General features: G+C 38.0%; 1 protein-coding gene and 1 long non-coding RNA gene across 4 annotated transcripts; both read left to right on the plus strand.

Moving 5' to 3' along the window:
• The first annotated feature begins 730 nt into the window (after positions 1–730).
• On the plus strand, positions 731–6,596 carry LOC107595890 (uncharacterized). 3 transcript variants are annotated; one of them, XR_001610311.1, is made up of 4 exons: positions 731–834; positions 3,292–3,400; positions 5,110–5,311; positions 6,238–6,596. It is a non-coding gene; the product is annotated as an uncharacterized lncRNA (long non-coding RNA). The 3 variants fall into 3 exon arrangements; XR_001610313.1 differs by having other exon boundaries at positions 5,113–5,311; XR_001610312.1 differs by having other exon boundaries at positions 5,168–5,311.
• A 7,089-nt stretch (positions 6,597–13,685) lies between these two features.
• Positions 13,686–17,152, plus strand: LOC107595891 (oligodendrocyte transcription factor 2-like). Its single transcript, XM_016286476.1, has 3 exons — positions 13,686–13,735; positions 15,141–15,365; positions 15,780–17,152. Exon 3 carries the CDS (start codon positions 15,822–15,824, stop codon positions 16,641–16,643), a length of 822 nt encoding a protein of 273 aa, XP_016141962.1. The 5' UTR covers positions 13,686–13,735; positions 15,141–15,365; positions 15,780–15,821; the 3' UTR covers positions 16,644–17,152.
• Positions 17,153–23,020: the final 5,868 nt, after the last annotated feature.

Raw genomic sequence — 23,020 nt, forward strand, 5'->3', positions numbered from 1 at the left:
TTAGCAAGAACTTGAACAGGTAAATATAATAAAACCTTATGTGGGAATGCCATTATGGTTTTAGATCTAGATTAATATGCATAATTTTGTCAAATTTATGCACCTAAATATATTCTTCTTCTTTTTTTCTTTTTTTGTTGTTGTAATAATTGTGAAAAATTGGTTTATCATAACATCTCTATTTCTTTCCACCCATCCCTCAATTCTCCCACTCACCCTCTCTCTCTCTCTGGCTGTCACTGCAGGACAATGTAGGAGCATTAGTATGCTAATGAGGTGCAGGGCGACAGGTGGCCCGCTAGACAGCTCAATTAAGCAGCTCGTTAAAGGCCAAGCTAACGAAGCGGCCTGCACTGCAAGCCTCAACAAACAATGTGACTGTGCAGGCTACAAATTGGTGACTTTGTAAAGATATTTTTTTCATGTCATTTCATTTGTATTCTTTAAGTTTTAATATTTAGCAAGAACTTGAACAGGTAAATATAATAAAACCTTATGTGGGAATGCCATTATGGTTTTAGATCTAGATTAATATGCATAATTTTGTCAAATGCATTCTTTTTTTCTTTTTTTGTTGTTGTAATAATTGTGAAAAATTGGTTTATCATAACATCTCTATTTCTTTCCACCCATCCCTCAATTCTCCCACTCACCCTCTCTCTCTCTCTGGCTGTCACTGCAGGACAATGTAGGAGCATTAGTATGCTAATGAGGTGCAGGGCGACAGGTGGCCCGCTAGACAGCTCAATTAAGCAGCTCGTTAAAGGCCAAGCTAACGAAGCGGCCTGCACTGCAAGCCTCAACAAACAATGTGACTGTGCAGGCTACAAATTGGTGAGTGCTAGTTCTGTGTGTGTGCACGGGCAAGAGGCAGAGAGAGAGAGAGAGAGAGAGAGAGAGAGAGAGAGAGAGAGATAGATAGATAGAAGTAGAGACTGTTTCAGTGTGTAAGTAAATGTGTAAGCAGGGCCAATGAGCTGGACATAGAGAATGATTCAGTTTATGTGTCTGTCCGTAAGGTAAATGTTTAGCAGTTAACAAGGCTTTGTGATGGACACAACTAGTAATGGCTAATAAGAGGGGTTGTTGCTTTTGCTCCTTGGGAAATTGAAAAAAAAAATACTTGAATACAGACTTTCCTAGTTTTTGTAATTTCCCTCCAAAACACTTTGCAGAGTAGAGACTGTTTCAGTGTGTAAGTAAATGTGTAAGCAGGGCCAATGAGCTGGACATAGAGAATGATTCAGTTTATGTGTCTGTCCGTAAGGTAAATGTTTAGCAGTTAACAAGGCTTTGTGATGGACACAACTAGTAATGGCGGGTTGTTGCTTTTGCTCCTTTGGAAATTGAAAAAAAAAATACTTGAATACAGACTTTCCTAGTTTTTGTAATTTCCCTCCAAAACACTTTGCAGTAAATATACCCTTACTTGCAAATTTTTACATTTCGTTATACATTTTCTGCAGATATACACTGTAATTTTTACATTCTGACATTGAGTCATTTAAAATGAAGGCTTTGATCTGCAATTCAAATGAGATTAGTTATGTATATTAGAAAAACTGTTGGCTCTGTTTACTGAAGAAAACCTTTAACTGAAGAATGTTTTAATTGAAAGAAAATAAATAAATAAGCCCTGACCTTGCCATCTTCCAAAATCATCCTAACTTTAAACTGAAAGAAAACGTATTGGGCGATATAGATATGGTCACCAATATTTTGTGTATCCTTAATATTTATATACCTATTAATTGCTAATACTTTTCTTATCAAGTTACAGAAATGTGTATATATTTGTTTGAGATTATTGATTTGTCATATATAAATCAAATGAGGGATTCTCTGATTTTAAATTCTGACTGACTGAAAGTTTTTCATTTTCTGACTGATGAATGTACAGTAATAAAATGTTATACTATTGTCTTAGTACTGTACATTCAAAATAAACACACAAATTTAATATTTGAATGCTAAATGTAAGAATTTAGGCAATACGACATTAAAATGTACAATATGAAAAATGTATATTAGTTTTAAGATTTGTTAAAGATTACATTTAACAATGTTATCAAGTATGAGTTAGATGACAGCAAATGTAATGTAAAAATAAAGGAAACAAGCATGTTCAATTAAATATACAATATAAACAAATACTGATAAATCAATAATAGTAGTAATAATAACCAAAATATGATATATTGTGTATCCATAAATCAAATGTACTCAGTCACTTTATATACTATGATTAAAATGCAAAATAAGCACCAAGGCTTTTAGGTTATGTTTGCAGTGAAAAATTAAGTCATGTTTGTAAGAATCATTGCAACCATTAATGTCTGAGATTAAATACTACTTAATGATTATGTCGTGCATATGACAAAAAACATCTCTTTGTCTGATCACCCAACAAAATATCCAGGACTGGGAACATTTGAGCAGCTCTGAGACAATATCAGAAGCCGCCATAGTTACTGGTGGATGAGCATTGTTTATTGTCGCTTGATAAAGTTGTAACACAGACATTTTAATCAGTTTGTAACACTTAGCATTTGAGCCTTACTATCCGGGGTGTGTTCACTGGTGCGTGAAACAGCAGCGTTTGGGTTCATAACCCGACACTCCTGTCTGAGTCTCGCTGGCATAAAAGGATCATGAGCTCTAATGGTTCAGGGATCTGCCCAGCAAACGAGGTTAGGTATGGAGGAAGACAAAAACACAGGGGCTAAACAGACCCGCCCCATTCGTGAGCAAGCTGCTGCAAAGCTGGCCGACTCATGAATATGTTAATCCGCATTTGCCCGAATAAGTATGTGTAGAGGGAGAGAAGGAAAAAAACAACAGCACTCATTAATTAATAAGGACAATGTGCCTTTAATGACAGTGTTGACACTGTTGGCGAACAAGTGATTGGGGCCTGAGAACGAGAGGTCATCAGAATGAGAGGAAGTGACACAGTGATGGGTGTTACTGTCAGAAGTAGAGCTTTTCTGTCCTAGGAGGGCAGAAAAGGTGATCAAGGATGGACATGCCGAGTATAATGAAGACAGAACTGAGCCATGAGAGAGAGACAAACAAGCTGGTTAGACAAGTAGACAGCGCAGAGGTCAGGAAAGTGAACTTTATATATACACTGATTTGGAAAGAGAAAAGAGGGCACTTCAAGGATATAATAATAAAAAAAAGAATGAAGTAGTCAGAGACTTTGCATGCCATTATTTTCTGTCACTGTATGTAATGTATCTGCCTCCAATAGCAGCAAACAGAAATGTTAAAATTATTGTTTTCAAACAGGTTTCCTGAACACTCTCCCTGTCTTCCATTGTTTGGAAAACATATAGCCCTGACCATGTGTTGCTGTATTTGGCTCATCAGGATGTTTTGATAGCACCACAAGGCCAAGGTCAGTATGTTTACATAGTTATAATAGGTTTTTGTATAAGAATATATTTTGAAGAACAGTGGGGTCCAAATAAGATTGACTTTATCTGTTTGAAGAAAAACATTTTTAGACATTTTTGAAAATATCTTCTTTGTGTTCCAAGAAAGCAAGTCAAACTGGTTTTGGAATGACACGAGGGCAAGTAAATTACAGAATTTTAAATTTTATGTGAACTGTCCTTATTAATGGTTACACTTTAAGACATACAAATGTGTTACTTATAATTGTCTCTACATAGTAACTTGGATAGGAGGAGTGTTTTAACCAAAAATTACACACTTTACAAACCTTTTAAGAAGGTTTCAGGAAGATGGCGAAGTTCTTTGCCAAAAAGCTGTTTTGATATTGTTCAAATGCACCATGACTAATGGTGCCTTCACTTGCTATCAGGATTACCATAAATACAAGTTTCCTAGTTGGAAATTATATGTGAAAGGTTTCTCAAGTTATATTTGGAAACTGAGAATTTTTACACCAGAATTTCTTAGTTGTGCAGCTTTAAACATGGCAGAAGTGAAAACCATTAAAGTAGTGACTGTTAAAGGAATAGTTCATCCAAAAATAAGCATTTGTTTGTAAATTTGCTGACCATCAGGCCATCTAAGAAACAGATGAGTTTGTTTCTTTGTTAAAAAACATCTTGAGGAATTTGTTTATTAAAAACAGTTTTTTGCTTCACAATGACATTCATTGATGGACTAAAGCCATGTGGATAAATTGCAGATTATTGTGATGTTTTGATCAGATGTTTGAACTCTTATTGTGACAGCACCCATACACTGCAGAGCATCTATTGGTGAACATGACCAAATCTTTTCAGATGAAGAAACAAACTAAGTTTTATTCATTTTTCCCCAAGAAATCTATAGTGCCATTATAGTCATGTATACAAATAACCATTTTATGCACATTGTATGTATTGTACACATCGAAAATGGCATTTATATGACAAATATTTGACCAAGTTGACTGTCTAGCACAGTGAATGTATATAATATTGAGGGTAATATTTATTACTTTATTACTGCTACATTTTATTCAAAATCCATTGAATATTGACTAAATATCTTCTGTACATTTTGTCTTAAGATTTTCCCCAAGAAACAGGCAAAAATGAACCTGTTGTCCTCCATGATTCCTATTCCTTCCAATAACAAATTACCCGAACGTGACAAACTCATACAATTTTAGTATGCACATGAAGTCTGGATTATAATGGCAGGTTTCATGAATGAATTAAAATGTCACAAATTTTTACCAGTGTTTGTTCCTCAAATTTGCCTTAAACACTGACTCTCGATGAGGAGTGCATAAATATTGCAAAATCTGACATATAAGAGAATAGATATTAATCAAGATGCTAATGCGTTCGCTAGTAGCACTTCAGCATTTTTGTGCAAATCCACCAGGTCTTGCGGTGTTTGATTCACAACAGCAAAACCCAGACGTGCATTCAAACACACCATGTCTTTTTGATGCAACAAATTTAAGCGATGCATCGAGGCCTGAAAGAATGACAATAGCTCAGTCTTTTCAAATGCCAGAGCAGCGCCACACACATAGAGATCAGAGTAAGTTTATGAAGTAATCTCTCTTTCTCTCTCGCTATCACTCGAACCCCTCCCTCTCTCCCTCCCTCTGTGTTATGACATAGTAATCTGTGTCTCTAGCAGCTTGACTGAATAGGCGTATGAATGGCTGTTTTCTGCCTACATGAACCTATTGGAGGTGGATCAACCATATGCCCATGGACATGCACACTCAATGACAAAGGCGGATACCAACAGGTCCTCTCTGACACAAAGCGCCGAGGGGCTGAGGGAGGCGGGTGAGACGAGGGGTGCATCTTAACCTGAGACGTCCCTCACACAAGTAAATATTCTCACACACACCCCACCGCATGCCACCCACACAGCAATATGGAGATGCGACATTGATACAAACTAAGCCTGGGGAGTTTGTGAAGATGATGTTTTGTTGTGTTGTTTTTGAAAGGTCTTGGTTTGTGTGGGTGATGTTATTGGGTATGTATAGAGGAAGAGGGAGGGACAGTAAGAAAGACAAGCACTTTTTTGGAGGGGGCCAATCTGTTGTAGCTCTGGATGAAGTCTTGTGATGGAAAGACAGTGTGTAAAGTGACATATGTGACACAGAAGGGCGATAGGATTATGGTCCTCTTCTCGTTATCCGTGCCTTTGGACAGTGGGATTATCATCTGGGAAGTGAAGATCTCAGGCCGCTAAGCTTCATTGCGGCCCGGTTCCTCATCTCTTGTGTGGGGTGGGAAAGCAGGGGTGAAGGGGGTCCCCTGGAGAGTGGGCTGCTATCAGGATTTACATATTCATCAGAGCTATGCTCTCTTTCTTTCACTTTTCTCTCTTTTTCCTCTCTTTCTTGCATACACATGCTCGAACATGCTGAGATGTCTTTTTACTGTTTCTAAATATTCAGCACCCACAAATACAAAGATGTTCAAAGTTCACTTATGAAAACGCGTCTTGTTCTTCAATAGACAACAGGAACATTATGACCTTTTGTACAAAGTTAATGTGGTCCTATCACAAATGTATTTATTTGATTAGTGACCTAGAAATAGTACAGCATTGTGTTTAAAAAAAATTAAAACTAAACTTTTAGAAAATATTTCTTATACATTTTACATCATAATGTTTTATTACTACAGTTTGAAACTAAAATTTAGATTTTTTTTTTTTTTTAGCCCCATTGTATCTTCACAAATAAATGCATCACTCTGGCATGGAGAAAAATCATTATTTTTGTATTTGAAAATATTCCAGGAGGAGTGCAATGGAGTAACTACTGTAGTTGAGGGCAAATGAAGTTCAGCTGAGGTGAAGGGGTGAGACAACGTCAAAGAAGGAACAACGGAGAGAGATCGAGAGACGTTGTCTAATGAAGGAATGCACAGAGAGATGGAAACTAATGGAGACAAAGGATGTACAGAGTGAGAAGGAGAGGGAGAGAGATGGCGATGGGGTGGCTGACTGCTGTTGAACTCATCCTCATCTTAATTGATGAGGTCATCCTGGGGATATCCCAAAACTAGAGTGTCCCCGGGAGGTCATCACCAGGTCATCCAAAAGTCAAAGTGCATCGGAGAGAGATGACGTAGCATATAACTTTTCTTTGGGTTTCTGTTGTCTGTAGCGTCTGGAACACTCCAACACACAATATATATTTTGTTTGTTGTTTTTGTTTTTGTTTGTTTATGGGCTTTTTGCCTTCAATTGTAAGGATAGTGTAAACTAGGCAGAAAAGTGGAGAGAGAGCAAATGGGACAACAGATATTTATGTTCCTAATTTATATGTGCATTACCAACTGTTCCACAGCTCCAACTTACAGGTACATCTCAATAAATTAGAATGTTGTGGAAAAGTTCATTTATTTCAGTAATTCAACTCAAATTGTGAAACTTGTGTATTAAATAAATCCAATGCACACAGACTGAAGTAGTTTAAGTCTTTGGTTCTTTTAATTGTGATGATTTTGGCTCACATTTAACAAAAAGCCACCAATTCTCTATCTCAACAAATTAGAATATGGTGACAAGCCAATCGGCTAATCAACTCAAAACACCTGCAAAGGTTTCCTGAGCCTTCAAAATTGTCTCTCAGTTTGGTTCACTAGGCTACACAATCATGGGGAAGACAGCTGATCTGACAGTTGTCCAGAAGACAATCACTAGGTGCGTTTCCATTACCCTTCAAATTGCGCAAAATGCGAATTGAAAATACGCCTAATGGAAACGCGTCAATTTCGCTAAAACGGCCATATATCGCAAAAAAGTTTTTACGCTCGCATGAGGTGGTTTTTCAGGCAATGCGCAAAAGGATTAATTCGCAAAACTGCAATGGAAACTGCTTTTTCGCATTTACAGGTCACATGGCGTATGTAAAGAGTCATATGATCATTCTTCAAGGTACTAACCTCCAAGAAACACTTCATAAGTGGCCGCGCTCCAGTATAAGGGGTTTTCCCTACTATTAATACTTAGACAATTTACACTGCACACGTCTGTGGTGCAGTGTGGCTCTGATACGGTCACTGATTTAATACACGAGTTTCACAATTTGAGTTGAATTACTAAAATAAATGAACTTTTCCACGACATTCTAATTTATTGAGATGCACCTGTATATGCATTTCGATCAGCAAATGAAATAAACTACTTGCTGCTTCAAAATGACTTGATGCACTTAAATGAGATTATTTTTAATTGTTTATTTATTTTTTACTTTGCAAGATTTTCACACAAAAAAAAAAAAGTAAAAGGTTTTGTTTAGAAAAAGCGTTTACAGCTTGGCTGCATACTAATATATATATATATATATATATATATTAGGGCTGTCGATTTAACGCCTTAATCTGATTAATTTGTTAAGAGAAATTAATGCGATTTAAAATATTAGCGCACCCGCCCCAGACATTTCATAAAGTTGATTGGTGACAAACAAGAAGCAAGGCAAGTTGCAACAGTTCACTGCATGATGTAGCCTAGGCCTATAGTAGCCTATAGTCATATCCCTAAAATTCAAGAGATGCCTGTGTGAGTATATTTTACCTATTTAAAACTTGACTCTTCTGTAGTTACATCGTGTACTAAGACCGACGGAAAATTAAAAGTTGCGATTTTCTAGGCTGATATGGCTAGGAACTATACTCCCATTCTGGCATAATAATCAAGGAACTTTGCTGCCGTACCATGGCAGCGCCTGAAAATAGTCTTATTGGAAGTTACCCAGCTGGGGACTATTTTCTGGCGCTGCTTAATATCATTGCACCTGCTGCACCCATGGTACGGCAGCAAAATTCCTTGATTGGTGTCTTAGTACACGATGTAACTACAGAAGAGTCAAGTTTTAAATAGGAAAAATATAGAAACTCTTCGGTCATTTTTGAGCAAGATGCTAACGGTCTAATCCGATTCAATGATCTATGCTAAACTGCAGCTAAGTGCGACCCCCAGACCCGGAGATCAGCTGAATGGATTCGAAAACGGTAAAACTCAACTGTTTAACTCTAGGGGATTTGGAAAATGAGCCTATTTTCAAAAATAGTGGAGTGTTCCTTTAAGACATTTACTGCCACCTGCTGACAGATTTAGTTTCTTATTTAGAGTATCATTTAATTAAAAAAAAATATATATTTTTCTTATTAATAAAAAATATGAAAAAATATATTTTTAAAGCTATTTTTTTGTGAAGTTTTGTGAAGTTTGGTGCTTTTCTCATTTAACACAATAATGCCTTTACATTATATTTTGGGGGTAATTTCTGAGCCAAATTTGCTGTTTGTTTTTTTAAAAATTTGTGATTAATTAATCGACGTTGTGTAATTACATTAAATATTTGAATCGAATGACAGCTTATGCATATAAATATTTTTTTAACAAATTAGTAATCAATAGGAAACTAATAAAAAAACAAAATATACAGGGAGTAAATTAAAGATGCAATTTTTTCTCACACATACATAAAGGTTTGTTTTGAAATTGGGTCCGTTTCTTTGAAATGCTGTCAATCAAATGTTCTGCTGGAATTGCTAGAGTGTAGGTGTCAAAGTAACCTTTGCAACACAGGCGCACACACACACACAACATACACATATAACGAAACACAAATAGACTCGCTTAGCGACAACACACTCAGTAATTGCTGCCTATTAAGGTCTTCGCTTCTCTCTCACACCTCATTACAGGCCTAAACACACACTGCCCCCTCATTACAGATTGCTTGCTAAACACACACACATATATACAATTCCCTCATTCCCACCTGTCAGTTAAACACTCAACCTGGCAAGCGTGACCACTGAGAGTTGGGTGTTAACTCACTGATGACAGCGTGTGGGCCAGAGGTGTGGGCTCTGTAACCCCATTCCAATGCATAGTAGAAAACTGTTATGCGTGCTGACCTTATGTGTCCATGTGTGTTGTGGGAAGTCTCTAATGAGAGGCATTTGTCAGGACGGTGTGGATCTCTTGTTGGATTATGGTTGACTTTGAACACCCTATGAAGAAAATGGACTCTCATGTAGAAAAACCAATTAGCGCTTGTATCTATATGTAACTCATGCTGTTAAAAACTGTTCAGTGTGTTTGCATGTGCGAAAGCAACAGGTTCAGATCTGTTGTATGGGAAAAAGCTGGTGATGTGTTAGCGTAAAAAAAAAAAAATTCTATATAGGATAATGCAGTGATTTGGTTTCATCAGTTTCCCCCAACCCCATAATAATATTTGTCATCATAGCTATCATCTCTCCATCTTGTGCTCCTGTTATTTTCTGCAATAGAGTAATGTGCAACCTTTAGCAATGGGGGGTTTGTTTGTTGTAAATTGGTTCAATTCACTAGAGCTTGATTCTTTTCTCACTCTCTCTTTCTCAAGGTGAAAGGTAACTGAATGTGCCAAAAAAGAGCAGATGGGTTGGTGAGAGGAGAATAAAGGAACAAAAAGTTCCTGCAAAACAGAGGAGTATAAATATAGTTGTACCAGGGTATGTGTCATGCATATGAAAAGGTTTGTCATATTATCACCTTTATACAAAGGAACTGTACTCTTACAATATTATACAGGCACAGTACCCATGGAGTAACCTGGGATAAAGTGTCTTACAGACAGTGATGATAATTCATGGCTTGTTCTTTTGAAAGACTTGCCAGTTGCAGACCTGAAGTTAAACCAGCCCACCATTAATGGTATAATAGGAAGAAAATCAGATTACTGTGTCCAACTTGAATAAAACAGTGCCATTTTTAATGTCATTTTGAAGGGGACTGGAAGGAGAACATTTTGAAACTTGGAAGGAAGTTCAGAAGAAATTATGGAAACTTGAAAAGAAGAATGGAAGAAAGGAAGTTTAGTCCAAGGTGATTAGTAAAGTCTAACTTAAAGTTATGTAATTGTCTTTTTTATTAACAGGAAATGCTGGAAAGAGAACACCTTTATTTTGACATAATATTTTGAAATAATTTGACACAAAGACTTTGTTTTTATCCAAATGTTTTAGAAAGTAAATTGCAATGTAGTTTGCAAGACTGTGTTGCCAGCTGACTGCATCAAGAGGCAAAAGCCAGTACTTTCTGACAGACAAACAGCTTGTGTGTTGTTCATACTGTACCTATGAATGTATGACCTAATGTGTTGTTTGCCTGTGTCCCTGCTTGTGATAGTTTGCAGATCCTCTTCAAAGTACTTCAGATGACAAGGGACCCCTCTTAAAAACACAAGCCTGAACTCTTCAGTTTAAGAGCCCAGCTGTTTGCCTCTCTCTCTGTGTGTGTTTCTAACTCAGGAAACTGACAGTTGCCTATAAATTATTTGCCTTTATTTTAAAAGCACAGCTCATTTACATCAATTTGTAGGAGGTGGGGGAAAGTAGTGAGGGGTTTGTAACTTTAGGTATGTATATGTGAATGTGTAAGGGGGGTCATCTTAGGTGGTCAGCTTTGCTATTCTTTCGCCCTAGTATCCTGTCGTATTCCTTGAACCCAAGCATACTCACCATTTCCACACACACACCAGAGCTCAGATGCCTCCCCGCTAATTAGCAACAAGTCAGAGCCGCCCACTTCTGCAGGGCAGTAAATATTCCCACACACTCTCACACTCGCATAGACGTCCCCAACTCGGATACAAGACCCTCGTTCCCTCTCCATTCATTCCCCTCTTTTCTGATTTTTATCACCTCCCCTTGTTTTGTTCCCACTTCTGCAGCCATCAATCATCCCATTGACCTATCTTGTTAGGGGAAACTCACAGACACGCCCCCTAAGGAATAATAGGCAGAGCCTGATGAGCACCATTCAATTTGTCCAGCCGTGTAAAGGAGCTTGTAAGCCGTTCCATTTGAGCAGGGTGTAATAGTAGCCAGGGGAGCAGAGGCTATGTTAAGACTTAATTACCTACTAATGGCTGTTGTAGGGACAAAAGACTTGTGTAGACCCCAACAACTTACACTCCTGTAATAGAGGAGAAAGGCTGGGAGAGGAAGGGGTGGGGGGACTGTTTATTGAGACGTTGTGGCCAGAAATTTGTGATGTCCATATGTTAAAAATGTCATCAACACAACTTTAATTTACCATGTATGAGGTGTGTGGATGGAAAGAAAGAAAGGAAGCAAAGAAGAAAAAGATTGCTTCATGTACTTTGATTTTCTTCAGACAGCCATTTGGGCTGGGAGAAAAGTTTTTCTTTTTCTTTTCTTTTTTGTTCATTCTTTTTTCCTTTATTATTCTCTTTCTTTTTCAGTTGGAGGGAAGATTAGCAGGATTAAGACTGGCTCACATATGCTGCTCTTCACTATTGGCATTCAACACAACACAAGCCCAACTGCCACCCAGATGGGGAGAGAAAGAGAAAGACCGAGGGTGAGAGTAAAAGTTTTCCTCTGATATTAAAGCATTGCTACACTAAAGCAAAGCTGTTTGGAATAATTGTGGAAGAAAAAAAGTCTGTTTAGTGAGAAAGGGACAGAAAAAAAGTTGTTGGATGGTGAGAGGGATATGGATGAGGATACAGAAGCGTTTATGATGGAAAATAGCTAAAGAGGTGCAAGACATACAGTGGGGTCCAACAGTCTGTTCAAACGTTTTTTTTTCCCATTTTGTTTTAGGATTTTGATAATTGTTAAAAAAAATGTTATGATGAGAAAAGTATATGCTTAATATTGAGTACTCTAAAATCAATTTAAGCAAATTTGTGACACTGATCATATAAACTTTACTGGATAACCTGATTGTCAGCTATTTTCATTTTTAAAAACTGTAATGTACATTCATAATGCTGTACTTTGTGTTGTTTTACCTTGGCATTACATTTCAGAAAACTTAATGCTTCTTTGTGGGTTTCTTACACTAACGACTAAGGGAGTAACAGCAAATTTGGCTAAAAGCATCTGCTAAATGCATGAATGTAAATGCACATCTTTTGGTCATACAAACACTATCATGGACTTTTTCTTTTGCTATTGAAGCAAGTGGGAAATAATATTTGTATATAAAATATTTGTTGTGGTTTCCATTCACCACTATAGAAGTTTACCCAATGACGAATTCTGCTTCTGAGAACCCCGGGTGTTTTTAGACTTTTGGCCCCAAACTTAATTTATTTTGGAAATAACTTCCCAGTTGGATTAATCCGAAAGGATGAAAAAAATTGTCTGACTAAACACCACCTCTGTTTTACAGAACAGCAGAAAATGTTGAAGATGTAAAATGTGCCATGACATGACAGTTAGATGTAATGCATGAATGTAAATTAACACATACAGAAACAGACACGCTTCCAGGTACTGTGAAGTACTGTGCTTATGTTGAGTTTGGGGTTAACCATGCAAAAAATGCTGAAACTGAACTCCAGGTGGATTCATTAACTTAAGTATGACTGCAATTACAGCTCTGGCTAATTTAGCTCTTAGGGTTAACAGTTTTTACACATATACACACCTCTGCCCACCTCATTATTGGAATGCACACGCAAACACATCATTATCTCATAAAGGTAATGAGAAAAGAAGAGTCTGGCGTTGCCAACAGGCAGAAATTAGCACTCAGTCTCCCTTCACACTCATCCACCAGGCTAACATTCATTCACCCTGAGGTGGCAAAAGCTCTCCTATCTAACGTTTCTCTCCCTCCCTCTTTCTCTGAGGCAGGCCCTCGTTAAACAAATAGCTTTTAATTAAATTACTGAGTGACATAAAATGTATCCAGTTCTGTATTTTTGTCATTTCAGTTGATTAAATTTTCTGCACCTGAACTGTGAAGTTTGAATAAGCTGTTAAATGCTGTTTGGAACCTGGCATTGCTTTCTCACTTTTTTTTTTCTCAGTTTTAAGCAAATATGTCAAAAACTCGGAATAAAATATTTGCAGCAGTGTACCTTTTATGCATATTACATTTATTTAAATAATTACAACTGCAGTAGTGACAACGGGTCCACATACACTGGTCCACAAAAAATTAAGTAGCCTACATTGCTCGTTAGGCTTGCACGCAGCACTTATGTAATCACTAAAGTGGCCAGTGTTCATGCCGCAAGTCTTGTTTAAGCAGGTCTGTAAAAAATTAATGTACATCTTTGTCATTGGCTCAATGTGATCTAAATCAAGAGGTAATGACATCAGCCATGCATGCTCTTAATTAGCCTTAATTGGCAACATTCTCGGCGGACTACAGTTACCAAAGTTGGGATGAATCGAGGGCAGACCAACCCCTGTCTTTCTCTTTCTGTAATTGCTCCCAAGACAGTTGTCAGTCAGTGTGTGTTGTGTGGGTGCGTGTGAATTTGTGTGCATTCTTCCCCGGGTGACATTTTAGATAATTATATGCGCGAGGAATAAACTGCAGCTCTGACAATAGGGCTCTTTCTGTCCCCCCGTTTCTAATCCAGACAGTCGCGGCATATATTACCATTTTGGTACACTTAACAAGTGCGATTACCGGAATTCATAATGAAGGAACTAAACTACAACTTCTCTCCGACACCGCCGGTTTTTAAACCAACTCATTTGCATAAGCGTATTTAACGAGAGTAAACAAGCAAACAGACAGACGGGACTGTCCGCACGGGGAAAACAACCAAACAACAAGAGCTCATAGATGCTTCAATGAAAATATGTTAAAGACCTTGATCTGGTGATGTCTCTCCTAAACTCACTCATGCGTCTGTTAAATCTACACCTGTGGAGTCAGAAGAACACTTTCCAGACACTATCTATCTATCTATCTATCTATCTATCTATCTATCTTAAAATACATACCGCCTGCGTTTATGTAGGCTATGTGCAATACATTTCCAAAGTAAAAGCGAAATGTAAATTGCTCATAAATATGGGCGCTGTGTGTAACCCGCCTGTTTATGCCATACTCTTCCCCAAATAATAACTTCTGTTTGCCCCTTTTGGCCTAATTGATATGTTTCAGATCATAACCGTTAAAAAACAGTTTACACGCCTCGTTTACTAACGATTTAAATGCGCTTAACGGCTGAAATCAGTCAGCTGTCCTGCGCCCGCAAGGGGTCACCGGGTTAAAACAATATGAGAGCATGCAAACCGCAAAACAGTGTCTGCAACTGACCGCGCTCAATCCGGCGGGAAATATGCACGGTATCATCAAGAAAATCTTGCGTCGGCATTTTGCATCCATTCTCCCCTCACACTACTCCTATAGGAAAACTGTCGCTGACCATCAAGTTCCTGAGCTGGATTTTCAAAGCTAATTCATTTATAAGAATCAAGTGAGAAATAGGCTAAAACTAATATAATGTAGCCTATAGTAATTTAACATATAATGAATGTAATTTAATATCAATTTAATAATAATAATGAATGATTTTTAAAAACTATTATGTAAAATTAAAATTATAGATATAGGCTATGTATTATATGTATGTAGGCTATTTTAATTTACAAAAAATATAATTAGATTAAAAAAAAGTTTTTCGGTGGCAAACGCACGTGCAGTGTAATATTTGGTTTGGAAAGTTAATTACGAACAACGTTCTCTTAAGTTTTTGATTTGTCCACGCATGCATCACTTAACTGAATAACATAGTTTGTTCAACCGACTTACTGTAATCCAAACCCAACGATGTTCTATGAGGATGCAGATGCACCATATGCGAAGTGTGTCTAATGCATTAAATGAAGCCTCGGTTTTTTTTGCAATGACATCAGGTTTTAGGACCCCCACCCACTGGAGCTCATTGGTTCTTGACGGGCTGTCGGAAAAGCGTTGACATTGTCCCGGTGTCTTGGCCCGGGTGGTGGGGAGGAGGGAGCTACTATAAAATACCCCTCGTCACTCTAGGGCGTGCCAAACACAAACAGTGCACGAGTGAACTGGAATAACGAGAAAATTCTGCAAAGCCACACACCAGCACGCGCTTGCACCTGCTACCGGTAAGTTTGAATAGGCTATATAAAATATTGATTAATTTGTAAAAATGTATCAAATCAATGCGCATTAGTAAAGGCCAGCATTATTTAAACGATTAGCCTAAATAATGTTCTTTTTGTAATTATTCATTGGAGTAATTTATTTTACTGTTTTGGTATGTTAGATAATCGCTAAAGTCTGGTCATAATTATATTTTTATAGTTTGCTGAACTGGCAAACTGTGTAATAAACTTTACAGCTTTATTTGTAAACTTATTGAGTTGGCGAGTTGCAAAGAATCTCTAGGACATATTAAGACTTTAAATCTGCTGTTCTGCATTTAACCAAACCGTATTACTTAGTTTTTAACTTTTCGTTTTTATTTTGTATTGCATTTATTTTAAGTTTTAGTTTTTAATCATTCCCTTCTTTTAAAGGAATATTGACGTCTGCGAGAATCTGAGAGCGCACTGAACACCATGGACTCCGACACGAGCCGAGTGTCCAGTAGACCTTCTTCTCCTGAAGGCGATGATCTCTTCCTGTCCGCTGTCAAGAAGTCCGTGGGTTTCTCCGGTGCCGTCTCCTCCACGCAGAGCGATTCTCCTCCGGAGTTAAGAGGTGCAGACCTGCGCGGCGTCTCCAGCGCCGACGAGGACGCAGTTTCTCTGAAGATGCTCTCCAAAAAGGACCGTAAACTTCTATCCGAGAATGAGCTGCAGAACATGCGCCTCAAGGTCAACAGCCGCGAGAGAAAACGCATGCACGACCTCAACATCGCCATGGACGGGCTCCGGGAAGTCATGCCCTATGCCCATGGGCCATCCGTGCGCAAGCTCTCCAAAATAGCCACCCTACTGCTGGCACGCAACTACATCCTTATGCTGAGCAGCTCGCTGGAGGAGATGAAACGACTCGTGAGCGAGATCTACGGAGGAGGGAGCGGAGCTCATCACACCGCCTTCCACCCATCCAGTTGTGGCACCCTTACGCACGCGGCGGGCGCTCCGTTACCGGGTCATCCCGCTGCTGTCTCGCATTCGTCTCACCCGGTGCACCATCCTCTGCTTCCACCAGTAGTCTCCTCTGCCGCATCTCTCTCCGGCCCGGGTCTCTCAGCCATCAGGCCGCATCACGGACTCCTCAAAGCACCAACAGCCAGCGTTGGCACACTTGGCGCTGGTTTCCAGCACTGGGGTGCGGGGATCCCGTGTCCGTGCAGCATGTGCCAGGTTCCTCCGCCTCACGTGTCCGGTATGAGCACCGTCAGCATGCCACGACTGACAAGTGACTCAAAATGAAGCACTGAACTTTGGTAAAAGAACTTTGAGACGGAACCATAGACTTTATATAAAAGCTGTATTATCGTGTGTATCAGTTTATGGCTGAACAATTTGTTTTTGGAAAGCACAGTTCTGAAGCGAAGAAAATGGATCAAAGCCACTAACATAGAGTTTTCTAACACTTTAGAGTTATTAGGGTTTACTATCCACGTGCATTTCTGTGTATAAAGTTTGTGAAAATGGCATACCTTACTCTTTTTAGCCTTCAAACACGGGACTGCTATTTACGAAAGAAGTTTAATGCGAAAGAAATTCATAGCATACAATTAAGAATAAATTAAAACTTACAATTCATGCTGCAGTTAAAGTGGGCTAAATAGTTTAATGGGCCATTACTATTAGACGAAATTATACATTAAAAAGTCCTATAGCTTTGAAAAAACATAATGGGACTGTACTGTGTAAATATGTAGATAGCGTTTGTACAGTTTGAGAGATTTTATATTACCTTCCCCAGTTTATGTTTGGGGTCAGAATTCATTTCATGTTTTAAAAGTATGCATTTATTTGCTTGTTTGTGCTTGATTAATTAACCTAATTTATAATCATTATTATTATTATTCAGTATGCAAACTCACACATAAGTTATAAATAGTTCTTCCAACATGAAAGGGACAGAAAGGAAAAACAAAATAAACAAAGACAAAAACAAAATCAATAAAATGAGGTGACCGATTTATGAAAAAGGAAATCATGTGGTCAAAAACTGATGTCATTCTAACAGAATTGCGGTTTCTATCTATCTATCTATCTATCTATCTATCTATCTATCTATCTATCTATCTATCTATCTATCTATCTATCTATCTATCTATCTATCTATCTATCTCGAAACCTCAACACGTCAAAAAAATAATATTTAAAGAAAATTAAATTACAGTACTGTTGGAATGAAAAAAAAGGTAGCCTATTTTTCGAAACAAATTAGTTATTTGCTCGTGAGGTCAACAAGCAGAGACCGACACCATTTAGTTATTGTAAACTGGAACAAAGATGGTCTAAAAAGAGTGCGAATGCTCAATAACTTGCTCCGAGCTTACAGATAGACCCTAAACCACAGTCTGTTTTATATTATATTGTTTAATATACATTATATTTATAATGTAGTTTATATTCTATTTTGTATTTTAGGCTAGCAATATTTTCATTAGTAACAACTAACGTTTGACACATTCTGTAAATCGAATTTTTAGTTACGAATATTTTTTTATTTCAAACGCATTAAATTATCTAAACAATGATATATTCATAATTTATCCCAACTGTATGATTTACACATTATCCTGTAGGATACTAGATATTTATACAGGCAAAATAAACTAACATGCAACTGAATAACAAGTTTCTTTTTAACTAATAAAAACACACACATAAAGAGAGAGAGAGAGAAATCAATGTATTGATCATTCTAATCAACGCAATTAAACGAATTTTTGCTCAACTTCTGAGCTGTTAGATAGCCTTCGCCACCATTGCATTCGTTTGCGTTAAAATTACAAAATTGTTTTTCATAACCCGGTAATTCTGAACTGTAGGATAGGCTAATCATTGATTAAGTTCCGACACAGATTGAGAGAAAATATCAATTCCAGCCTATGGTCAGATAGAGAACAAGTTATTTGTGATATAATGAATGTGTTACAATGACTTTTCTCGTAATTTGGCACGTCTAGGTGACATCAAGCTCTGGAACTCGCCTTCATTTCTTCACTTCACTTCTGTGTCACCTGTGAACACCCTTATTTATCAGCCAATGATTCTGCTGATTTGGGCAGCTTTCCAAATGAGACCTTGTAGATTTTCTAATTAACTTTTATGAAGCATATCCACTTCATTCTGGAAAAAATGAGATAACCTTCATGTTTTAAGCCTCAAGGAGGGGATCATTTATTTAGAATGCAGGAAACGTATTTGAAGTCTTGCACTACACAAAATATGCACACACAAAAAAATCATGCGATATGGATGGAATAAATAAAGGGATATTAGGTGGAATACAAAACTAAAAGCCAGCAGCTGGATGGCAGATTGCTCTTTCTGTTGCAATGTTTGGAACGATATGGAGTGAAGCTAGCTTTTGAATATTCATATTTGCCACTTTATTTGTTTATATGTTAAAAAATTCATTATATTGTATTATTATAATTCGTTATATTAATTCTGCACAACAAAGAGGGTCATTCTTATTTTATATGGACAAACGTTAACTGATTATTATAGAAGAAATTTTTATTTTCATTAATTTGTTTTATTTGCCTATTTATTTTGGGCAGTTTAAAAACATCATGGCAACTGGATAGTTTAAATTAAACAAAAATGGCTCATATACGTCAACAAATCTTTACTTAATTTTTCTAAAGTTTAAATGAAAAAAAAAAAATAGTATTACACCCACAGTAGCTGTCAGTGTACTAGTAATTTCTACCCAGATTGAGCTCCATGAAAGCAAACAGGCTACTGATGTCTTGTCTTCCTTCACTAACATCTGCTTGTTAGTAATCTTCAGCCGCCTCGCCCATTTGCTCCGCGTAAAATGCAATTACTCCGACAGGTAATGAGAATTACACGCTATCACGTTTCCAAATTAATCAGAGCAGCACCTCCCCCGCAGAGCCACTGAACAGTCTACCTTAACGAAGGTCTCCTCTCACTCAGACTTGCTGACACATATTTACAGGTACTAATAGACCTTGGCTAATAAATCTACATAAGTAACATGTCATGAGTCCAATAACAAGTGCACTTTAATAGCCTACATCACATACAGATCAGATCAAACAAATATGATGTCAGTGTAAATTAACTGAATGTACATAATCTGTTGCATTATATAATGTAACTGTTTACTATACTGTTAGAAAAAGTAGGCTATAAATGAAACCTTTTTCAATGGATAGCTACTATTTATCTGAAGTAGGCTAAAGCACTCTCATGCATAGCATTTTCACAGATTGTGTTTAGTGTTTAATATTTATGTGTGTGTGGTGATTTTAAACTCAGATCTTAAAGCCATTTTTAAATCCTCTGATTCAGCACAGATGTTGGGCCATTCAGATGCAAACACTGGGCCTTGTTAGCCCAAAGGATTACAGCTAGAGGATTGAAGAGATGCATCAAAGGTGGTGGAAAAACACAAATAATGTGGAGAAAAAGAAGAAGAGCCAAAATAAACAAATAAATTAAGTGCATCTGTAGCATTGTGGGACAATCGAAAGCAACAAGAAAGAGAGATGGGGAGAGAAGTAAAGTTATCCACTTTGCGTCCTTCAATCCTAAAATGTGCTTTTGGGCCTCTTAGTTTCATTGATCCATCATCGTTATAGCGAGTGTCAGTCATTTATCACATAATCATTCCAAGAAGTACATTTTAGAGGAGGAGCAGACGGATGATTTGAGGAACCTATACAGTGGCCATATGAGACCACACCTCCCCTGGGACTGTTTATCTCACCCTCCATCATCTGTTCATCCTTATGTAACACACCCCATGGAGAGGAGGACATTTCCAGGTAAAATTCATTGTATTATTCTTGATTTTAGTTTGTTGGGATTCATTAAGTGTCTTGTGATGATTGTATGATTAATCCATAATCATTTGAAGGAAAGTGAGTAAAAAAAACATTGAGTGAAACAAGACTGGCATGAATTTTGGTGACACATTCTGCTGCATAAATAAACTTTATATATACACAAAACAAAACAAAACAAAAACCCTCTTCTCAAAAAAAAAAACACACACACAAACTATTTTTGGAGCGTGGTAAACAAAAATATCAATGTTTTAAAGTGAGACAAAGCTTTTCAAATTGTCTCTGTTTCAACTAGTGCTATTGGGCTTTTGGGAGTGAGTGAGAGAGAGTGAGAGAGACAGCATTTATGCGCGTCTGTGTGCTTGTTTGCAGGTCATGAGCTGGGGTGTTGTGTGCACTTACAAGTCTATGATTTTAAAGCCAGTGCAGTGATCAATGTGTTTACTGAAAGAGACTAAGACAGATGGAGCAGAGAAACTGAGAGAAAAAAAGAGAGTCAAAGGAGTGTAAGATAGAAAGAAAGATGTGCATTAAGAATGTTTGAGCGGTTAAAGAAAGGGGATAATCCTGTAAGGGGCTGAACTCTTGGATATTCATGACTGGCCGAGTGTGGATGCTCTATGAAAAGAGGACAGGGCCTGGACAACTTAACATCAAAGAGCACCATGGGAGCTCCGCAGGCCAATGAGGGTTTGTGGCTGCTGGACCTTTTGTTTGTGGCTTTTTTGCTGTCCAGCTGAACCTTTTCAGAGAAATTATCTTATGAGCAGTGTCCTTTCAGAAAAACTGTGTGTGTGTGTGTGTGTGTGTATACCCGATGACTTTGTCCTGCAGTCTGATCCTGTTCTGGCATATGTCTCTCTGTTTGAGTCCACTGGGAACACTCTCGTTCTCTGTCATTCTGCAGCACAAAATCATATTAGTAACTTTAAGGAGTGAGCAAGAAACTTTCTCTGCCCACTTCTGTCATCACACACATGAGTTCAAATACACACTCTGTCTTGTATTGCTGCATTTAGATGGGTTATGTTGTGTGTGCATGTGTCAGGGTGGTTGATGTATGGTTGATTGATAGAGGTGTTCCGCTCTCAGTTTGCATGGATCGCCTGACTCTTCTTTTCTCTGATTTATCTTCACTCATTTTCAGCCGCCTTGACAAGTGTCTGAGAATCCATCCTTCATCAGGCCTGCACTGCTTGAATGGAGGGCAGACAACACTATAGTTAACTTTCAACACCAGAAAGCTAAATTAGGTCATTTACTCTGTATGCATACTATATTTGAACAATGGGACATATAATCAAACAATGGAACATCTCATTGCCTTGTTGCCTGTTTAATGAGTTTAGGCCATCTTTGGCTGGTTAATTTTTTTTCCTGTAACCTTTTTACCACTGGACTTTCTGCCCTTTAGCCTGATCTGACTGTGGGCATGTGTGTTTCTGTTTGATTTTTTTTTCTTTGTCTTGTTGTCTGTTCAGCTAGTCAATGAGTTATTCCTTGTCTTCTCCGCAAACCTAATGTCCTGTCATCTCATCAACCATAATCATATCCCCTGAGCCTTCACTTATGAATGGGAAGTTCACTCTGAAGTATTTTTTTAAAAGTCATGAGCCCATCTTGGAAATGGCTCTGGGTATAGCTATCAACTTTAATGGAAAAAATACTTAATTTCAATAACTTCATTAAATCTAAAGCAGACCTTCTGTAATTTGCCTGTCTATCTCAATCATTTTGATGAGAGCTGTTAGGCCATCCTAAAAAATTAACTAAGAGAATGCTGTGTAATGAAATTTAGCAGAGCAGCATCAAGAATATCAAATATTGGGGGGCAATTTGACCATATATGATTATTGGGAGAGACCCCACAAAGTTCAATACAAATAAACACCCATGAACTGAAAGGGAGTCAATTATTTAATTCTGAATTTTGCATAACCCTAATACACAAAAATGAATGCTGCCTGAATATTGGTGAGTTTATCAATCTAACAGAAGCATTGAAATAATGTGTATAGGAGATATAGAAGTATAGAAGTGAAGCAAAAAAAGGCAGGGGCTGTCCTAGAAATAGTTACTTCGCCCCCACAATTTACATGTCAAAATCAATAAAGAAGTGAATGATGAAGCAAACTGACAAAACGCATTTATTCCTAAATCAGTGCTGCAAAGAGATCACCAAAAAGGTGAAGAAAACCATGAAATGGATTTTTTTTTTACATGAAGCCTTTTGGCACAGCATTCTGCAATGCATATGTTCAATGTGACGTGTCAAAGTGAGTGCTCTTATTAGTGAAATGTGACACACATGGCAGCTGGCATTGAGTAGTCCGTGACAGCTATAATCAGTGTGTCCTCAGCAGGACTGCTTCAGAGTGTGTGTTTAAAGAACGATCCCCAGCACTCTCTGGACATCAGCGACTGTGTATGATTTTGAATCCGTTGTGTCAACTGTTCTTCAGGCAACTTGACAAAAGGCCCATGGGGTGACTCTTCGCCTCGTCTCATCCATCTGAGAAGCCAACCGTTCTGTCCAGGCCAACCTTTCCCAGAGCATGCTGGGAGTCACAATACCCAGCCTTCAGCTCATTGGTTCCACCCTATTAACAGCTTGTAATCTTCTCATATCCATGGCCGCCGGCCCAGAGCAACATGTCAAGCAGGGTTAGCAGCGCTCTGAAGCTCTAGACAGCTCACCACCCCCACGTCAACTTTTTTACAGCATCTCCACCAGATACACATTCGTGAAAGTGAACGTGAATCGTCTGACGGAGTTTGAGGCCCTCCAGTCTCGCTCTCCACACC

Source organism: Sinocyclocheilus grahami, unplaced genomic scaffold (genome assembly GCF_001515645.1).
Source record: "Sinocyclocheilus grahami isolate Dianchi unplaced genomic scaffold, SAMN03320097.WGS_v1.1 scaffold209.1, whole genome shotgun sequence".
Classification (NCBI taxonomy): Eukaryota; Metazoa; Chordata; class Actinopteri; order Cypriniformes; family Cyprinidae; genus Sinocyclocheilus; species Sinocyclocheilus grahami.